We start from the raw sequence: 7,624 nt of genomic DNA, 5'->3' as shown, positions 1-7,624 counted from the left end.
TTTCCGATACGATTTACGCATGGGTTAACGATTCTCGACGCTATTGTACTAGCGCAGTATTATTATTGGACGTAGTCCATAATATTACACTAATCAAGTACAGCTATACTCTGTCCATGATTTATTTCATTCTAAAATTACATTGAGTTGATAATGTGCAAGTGTCTAAAAAAATTATGTATGCACATTCATGAGGTTTACACGTACAGAGTAGGTACTATTGTAGAAAGTAACTAATAACTGGCTATGTGATGTTTAGCTTATTATAGCATTGGTACTTAATACTGTCAATCAAGAATGTCTAGTTATCACAAAGCAGGAGATTAACTGATGAGCAAAGGGAGGCGACCACACCGACTGGACCCAAGACTCGACGATACCGCGATGTGCGATTAAAGGAAGTACCTAATCCGTTTTAATCCTTACGATCCATTCACTATGTCGGTATCGGAGCACGCATAGCGCGTGCTGGTTGTATACATCGGTTACTGGCATTAAACACTTTAAACAGTCGGTCAAACTATTCTTCAAGTATCTTGTAGATTGGTATTTAATGAAATTTTTCATTTTACATATAAATGTAGGTACCTGTAGGTATCTTCATAAGATGGTAATTAAACTTGTTGGTTACAGAATATGTATATTTGCACAAAGACACATTTGCTACCGTTCATAAGCACTTATTACCAATCGGCAAGGATTAATATTGTTACCTATCTTTTTTATTACACGGTAGGGTAGATCGGACATGGTAAGGGCCGTTTTCTTGGAACGATTACGTAGTACGTATAAATACCTATATAAAGTTTATTCAATTCAGATATGGTTTGTATACTAGTATACAGTATATAAAATCTGTAGACGAAAGCATGTCAATATAATATAATAATATAGTGTTCGCATTCGTAAACAATTTACTGAGCGAACATTACATAGTATGAATGTACCATTTTTTATTCAAAACATGAAATGTAAGTAATATCTACATATTACTATAACCTTTAGATTTTGGATTAGTCATATAACTGGGTTAAAGGTCATTTTGTGATTTATTTATAGCTCCGTACTTATTTTATTCTAAAAATAAGGTAGTTGTTGCAAGTGATTTCGTACGAACGCAAAGATTACTTACTTAGTTGATTTCGTAGGTAATGAGTTTATTACGCTAAATGAAAATACGATTACAAATTAAAGTATACCAGCCATGTCAAGAATTGTAAACGAGACTATACTTGCCGTGCCGAAAAAACATTCATTTTTCGCTCGGGGGTACGGCGGCGGCCGGCATTACAAATAATGTTTTAATTCTATAATTATTATCATTCAGCGCTCAATAGACATATTAAAATTACTCACCTTAACTTCATCAATCGAAACACACACACAGATATTTAGAGGAACACTATTTTGGCGAAAATACGTGTGACTCGGACTAACACAAAAACATGTAATGACGGGTATCTGAGGAGCGGTGTCGGAGTGGGATGGCGGGGGATGATAGCGTAGCGAGTGAGAGGGACAGTGCGAACTTGTTTTTTTTTAAATATTATATCTCTAAAATGTGTGACAAGGACGGCATGATTCCATGTACTGCTGCTCAGTAAATTATATTGTTGTCTTGGATTTGGATAGGAAGTATAATACGTTTTGTTTTAGGTAAATGATTGTAGTTTTAATTACATTTTGTAAAAGGCTCGTAAGTAATAAGACAAATATCCCAAAAAAATCTTTGCCAATGTATTTTTCCACCCTTGCCATTCAAAGTTTAGTCACTTTTCACACAAAAAATGACATGACCACTCCCAGAATCAGCATCATTGATGCTTTAAATGCCATTCCACCGCTCGGCATGGCGCCAAACCGCCTCATCTGATGGATAATATCCACGACAGAGTCCATTGTCTCCAGTCCCGTAGGCAGGATCTGTTCTGGTAGGAGAAGGAAACCGTATTGGAACCGGTCTCGAAGCTCGTAGCAGTACACTATTGGGACGTGAAGGTGCTCCTTAACCCACTCGTCGGTGCCTCCTGTGGCTTCGTCTGAAACGGTTTTCAAAATATCGTTTATTTTAACCTTTTCGACGCCGTGTCAAACACAAAAGCTGTCACTCGGAACTAAAACTGAAATTGAACTTTAATGCATATGCACGTAGGTCTGTGTTGCCCTGTGGTCTGCGATGGATTAATCGGTCTTTGGCGTTGGACCTACGGTGCGGATATATCGGCCATTGGCGTCTAAAAGGTTAAATACATAGGTACTTTACTATCTTAAGGAACACTGCTAAACTAAAATGTACACGCCATTTAAATCAACCCAGGAGAACCAATATACTCCCAGAATGTTCCATAAGGCCATTGAGATTAAGAAATATCCAATTTTTAATAGGGAAGATGGCTTTTCTTCAAGATGGATCCAGTAGTCCATCTAATAAGTAAAGGAGCAAGCAAGACACTATAGGGCTGTGAGACCATGGTGTGTACATTTTAGTAAAGTAGTGTTACAATTAAAAAAGTTATAAATAAATAAACCATGTACTTACATAAAACTTCTACGATGTTGCCTGTGACGTATTCTGTCCCGTATCGGACGGACAGAGCACCCATAGCACGTCGACCAATGTTCATCTGAAAATTTTTTCAACATTGATTTAGTAAACGCATTCATTTGATTTTATCTAGCAAATTCTGCTGCTGACTGTACATTTATGGGCTGGTAAAAAACGATGGCAGGTGTGGTGAAATACGGGCCTGATAGTAAGGCACTTGTCAATTGAACTACGAGTAAACTTACCGCTTCGTTATAATTTGCCAGAGGTTCAGATGTGTTCCCGAAAGGCAGCAGCAACATTTGCCCATAGGAGTGGAATGAAAGGAATATTTCCATTTGGTCCCCAATTTCCCTCATGTATCTGGCCATGGACCTCGTTTCTATCTCTGAGAATGGACCAGGACCGGCGTAGACGTCGGAGCTTGGGCTGGTGCTCGCACCATGTGCTGGAGAAGAATAAATAAATAAATATTCATCATCATTATCATATCAGCCAGAAGACGTCCACTGCTGGACATAGGCCTCCCCCAAAGAATGCCACAATGACCGGTCTTGCGCCACCTGCATCCAGCGGACTCCCGCGACCTTTACCAGGTCATCAGTCCACCTTGTGGGGGGTCTACCCACGCTGCGCCTCCCGGTACGTGGTCACCACTCGAGAACCTTTCTGCCACAATGGCCATCTATTCTACGTGCAATATGCCCCGCCCAAATAAATATTACAGGACTATAATTGAATTGAAGGATACGCATGCGATAAAAATAGAAAATGGCAGGTCAATGTACAAAATTCTGCGTGCTTAGCGTCCTTAGTTTAGTTGGGGGACCTAATAATTAGGAAAAACCGGCCAAGTGCGAGTCGGACTCGCGCACGAAGGGTTCCGTACCATTACGCAAAAACGGCAAAAAAAAATCACGTTTGTTGTATAGGAGCCCCACTTAAATATTTATTTTAAATTGTTTTTAGTATTTTCTGCTATAGAGGCAACAGAAATACATCATCTGTGAAAATGTCAACTGTCTAGCTATCACGGTTCATGAGTTACAGCTTGGTGACAGACAGACGGACGGACGGACAGACGGGCAGTGGAGTCTTAGTAATAGGGTCCCGTATTTACCTTTTGGGTACGGAACCCTAAAAACGTACCCAACCAGTTACTGTTCCAGTTTCGATTTAAGTCGACTCCGATGCCCTCGCTGAAAACACGTCGGTTCTTACGCCAAAACCTTTCCTGAAAAAAAGAAAAAATAATAATTTAGGTATTTATCTTTTTTGGACTCCTTCACAGTGAATGAACTCATACAAAGAATTGGACTCAGCGAAATCGTATGTACTTCACAATATTCAATTTTATCCTTAAATTCAATCAATGTTCAATATAATTTCCCTTATTTTTTTCTTATGACGTCATAGTATGGATGCATGAATCGGCATGCCTTGTTATGTTAGTATTATGGTTGCTTCCTACATCTAGATCAGCGAATGCAGGTAGGTAGCTACATTACATACGTATTACAAATTTGTATAAATACTTACACTTTCAAAAGAAAATACGTATCCGTCAGGATTAGTAACAGGGAAAATGTGCCAGTCAAAATCCCTAGCAGCATCCATGATTTCTTGCACCGGACTGGTCAACAACTCATTAATAATGAAGCAAACTGTCGGCGGCGAAATCCATTCTCTGGCATGAATTCCACCTTCTATGAAGATATTTTTCTTGCCCTCGCCATGGGAGATTTTAATTCCTACAATTTCTCGACCTTCGTAAGTTTGACCCCCGATGACTTTTGTGACAACGTTGGGAAATTGTGCGACTACGTCGTCGATCCAGGCGTAGATGTCGTCTAGACTGTAATAAGCGTCCCACGTCATGCTTCCGATATTGTTTCTTGTGTAACGTTTTACAGTTTGCTTGTCGATAAACCTAAAATAGTAAACAAATTTAATATTAATTACAGATTCTAAGGCGATCTTAAAATTATAGATCTATCTTTTTGACTTGACTTCAAAAATGTTTGAAGTCAGGTCAAATAGGACGAGAATGAACGGGTGGACCAATTTCGCTCATTCTTTTTTTGTTGATTTTGTTATTGTCAGAAGGTTCTTATGACAGAAAAAATTAAGATTTAATTAAAATTGATAAAGGTGAAACGAAGTTCGCTGGGTCATCTAGTAAGGATATAAAACAAATAGGTACCTACCTAATTAATAAATATTGTACCTATATAATACAATCATCTAAAAACATTAACGAAATCCATTATTACGTTCAATAAGGCTTGTTAGGCTTGTATTGTAGGCACATCAAGAACAAATTTGCTTGATTTACACAAAGACACGCAATGCATGCATGGTCTCTAATAACTATCCTAGTTGTTTGGCAACTAATCGGAAAACACTGATTTCTTTTCATTGTATTACTTACTCTTGCACATTATTCATGCTGATTTCTGCATTCATATTATTTTCAGTCAATAATTTTTGCAGATCAGCTCTATCGTCCGGACTAGCCATAACTTGCACGAAATTTGACGGATGATCCGGGTGCGTCCAGAAATCAAACCGGAAGTCAGTGTCTTGTAGATCTCGCAGTAGTTTCACTTGTTCCGAATTTTCTATATGAATTTTAAACACGGTGTAGTTGTCATATCGCAATTTTTCACTTAACACACTGTTTGAAAGGTAAACGAGGAGTATTAAATATATTACAAGCTTCATTTTTATTAAATTCTTAACGAAATTATTTTCAATGGAAGCCAGTAAGCGTTACCTTACTGACTTAAGGTGATACTGACGTACTGACTATCACGTTATCATGATGATTGTATTTGTTATCTTCAGATATTTAGATTGCTTCGGATTATTTATTCGTAATCAATTTTTTATCACCATCAATCACATTGCGGAAAACTATTGATTAATGATAAGTTAATTAGTCCCAGACATTTTATATGTCTGTGATGGTGTTATTATTATAAAATTTATTCAGTAGAATTAGTAGAAACAACTGGAGAAAACAATTAACATGAAACAAAATATAAAACTAATTAAAAACTAAACTTAATCACTAAACCTAAATAAATAAATAATAAATATTATAGGACATTCTTACACAGATTGACTAAGTCCCACAGTAAGCTCAAGAAGGCTTGTGTTGTGGGTACTCAGACAACGATATATATAATATAATACAAATACATAGAAAACACCCAAGACTCAGGATCAAATATCTGTGCTCATCACACAAATAAATGACCTTACTGGGATTCGAACCCAGGACCATCGGCTTCACAGGCATGATCACTACCTACCCACTAGGCCAGACTGGTCGTTAAACCAAATGGACAGGTGTGCGCGTGCAAAGGTTTGCGTCGGGGGCAGTTTAGTTTAATTTAGTTTATAGTTTTTTTTATACATATTTAATTTTAGATACATATAGGTTTTGTGATAAAGTTTACTTTTTAATTAGTTTTATGTTAATTGTTATGCCGGCGGAAGCTTTGGTTTGGTCTACAGTTTGGATTTACAATTATCAAATACAACATCTCGATTTTCCTCATTGAGCTCACGGTACCAAGTAAATCAGAGCTGCCTTGAGCTCGGCTATCACAAATAGGGAAATTCAATAGACGGTTAGGTATCCGATACTCTAGAATTCTAGATTCTAGAGTCTAGAATAACGTGTTCAATTGCAAAAGCATTCGCTATCCTATCTAACTAGGTGATTTACTAAATGTTGTGTAATCGCCTGTAAGGTGACTAATCAAATCGGGCCCGTAGATTTCCTTTTTTATAAAAAGGTCAGAAAACTGTTGTGCAAAGTTTTAACTTAATTTACATATTTTAATAAAAAAAACATGTCAATCATATAACGTTAATGACTACAACACATATACTACTTGAACTACTTCACTTCAAATTGAGATTCAGATAATATAGTCCATCTAAAACTGGTCCATACAAGCATGAGTTGTGTTGTGAATAGCGTCGTCTTGAAGCAAGCTTAACATATCCAGATCCAATAGTCGGCCCACGACACGGGTATTCTCTCGAGGGTCCTCCATGAACTAGACCGGATTGCACTTGCTGTGTTCACACTGCTAGGCCGAGCGTGGTCGAGACTAGGGTTTTAGGTTTTTTTTTATATACGTTTAATAAAAAAAAGATTTACAGTCCGTCCCAGACTATCAACGCCTGAATGATCTAAGTCCTGGATTGATTATAAGTATTTATTAACTCGTGCTCTGTAGACCGGACATTCCGGACAACCACCAGGCCAAGCAGGGTCTCCGCTGGCACTCGGCTGGCAGTAGACGGTCGGGGAGGCTGATCAGTTAAGAAGGAGGCTGGCTCAACTGGACTCGGCTGGAAAGAGCTGGAAGTAGCCGCTCTAGATCGCGATAAATGGAAAATTTTACTGCGAGCCTGTCCCTAATGAGGGATAACAGGAATGCATCACCATTATTTATTAGCTCTGATAAATTCGGCTAATGGTCCCGTGATTCTGTTCGATAGAGCTATCTGCTTATAGATGTGATTGTTTGTGGTCAGGAAAATTTGTCAAGTCTTCCTGAAGGTCTAGCCAAGATGGCAATCGTACATCGACAAACACCAAAAGAAAAGTAGTGAAGTCGGTTAAAAATGTATCGAGATGGCAAATGCTACGAGAAGTGACGTGACTATTTCCATACATTATTTAGGCCGCGGACTAGACCCGAGCGGCGCGTGGCGCTGCGAGCGGCAAATCAAGGTCGTTCATACATTTGTTGCTTTCCATCAGAGAAGTGTATGCACTTGGAGCATAAATACCCTTTAGGCATGGAACGCCACAATTGGCCGAGCGCAATGTCTTGTATCCAATCCGCGGCCGTAAGTTTGGATTTAGCTCTGAATTAAAAAATGTCTATGAAGGTCCTTATTGGTTTTCGTACGCGTTCAACTCGCCGGTGCTCGGTGACATATTGGAATATCACTTCTAGTAACGGAGTACCGGATTTATTTCAGACGGATTGAAGCCTGATATTTGAATAGCTTTTGAAATTTAAACATACCAGTACAAATAAATGTCTTAAC

The 7,624-nt window shown here is 38.4% G+C and overlaps 1 protein-coding gene across 1 annotated transcript; it reads right to left on the bottom strand.

Moving 5' to 3' along the window:
• Positions 1 to 1,758: 1,758 nt before the first annotated feature.
• LOC134795037 (zinc carboxypeptidase-like) lies at positions 1,759 to 5,309 on the bottom strand. The gene is made up of 6 exons (XM_063766883.1): positions 4,977 to 5,309; positions 4,085 to 4,475; positions 3,695 to 3,779; positions 2,791 to 2,993; positions 2,540 to 2,624; positions 1,759 to 2,039 (listed from the first exon to the last, which is right to left on the bottom strand). The coding sequence occupies exons 1-6, from the start codon at positions 5,267 to 5,269 to the stop codon at positions 1,777 to 1,779; spliced, it is 1,320 nt and encodes a 439-aa protein (XP_063622953.1). The 5' UTR covers positions 5,270 to 5,309; the 3' UTR covers positions 1,759 to 1,776.
• Positions 5,310 to 7,624: the final 2,315 nt, after the last annotated feature.

This window comes from Cydia splendana, chromosome 11 (genome assembly GCF_910591565.1).
Source record: "Cydia splendana chromosome 11, ilCydSple1.2, whole genome shotgun sequence".
NCBI classification, from domain to species: domain Eukaryota; kingdom Metazoa; phylum Arthropoda; class Insecta; order Lepidoptera; family Tortricidae; genus Cydia; species Cydia splendana.
This window is presented reverse-complemented; position numbering and strand designations above follow the sequence as displayed.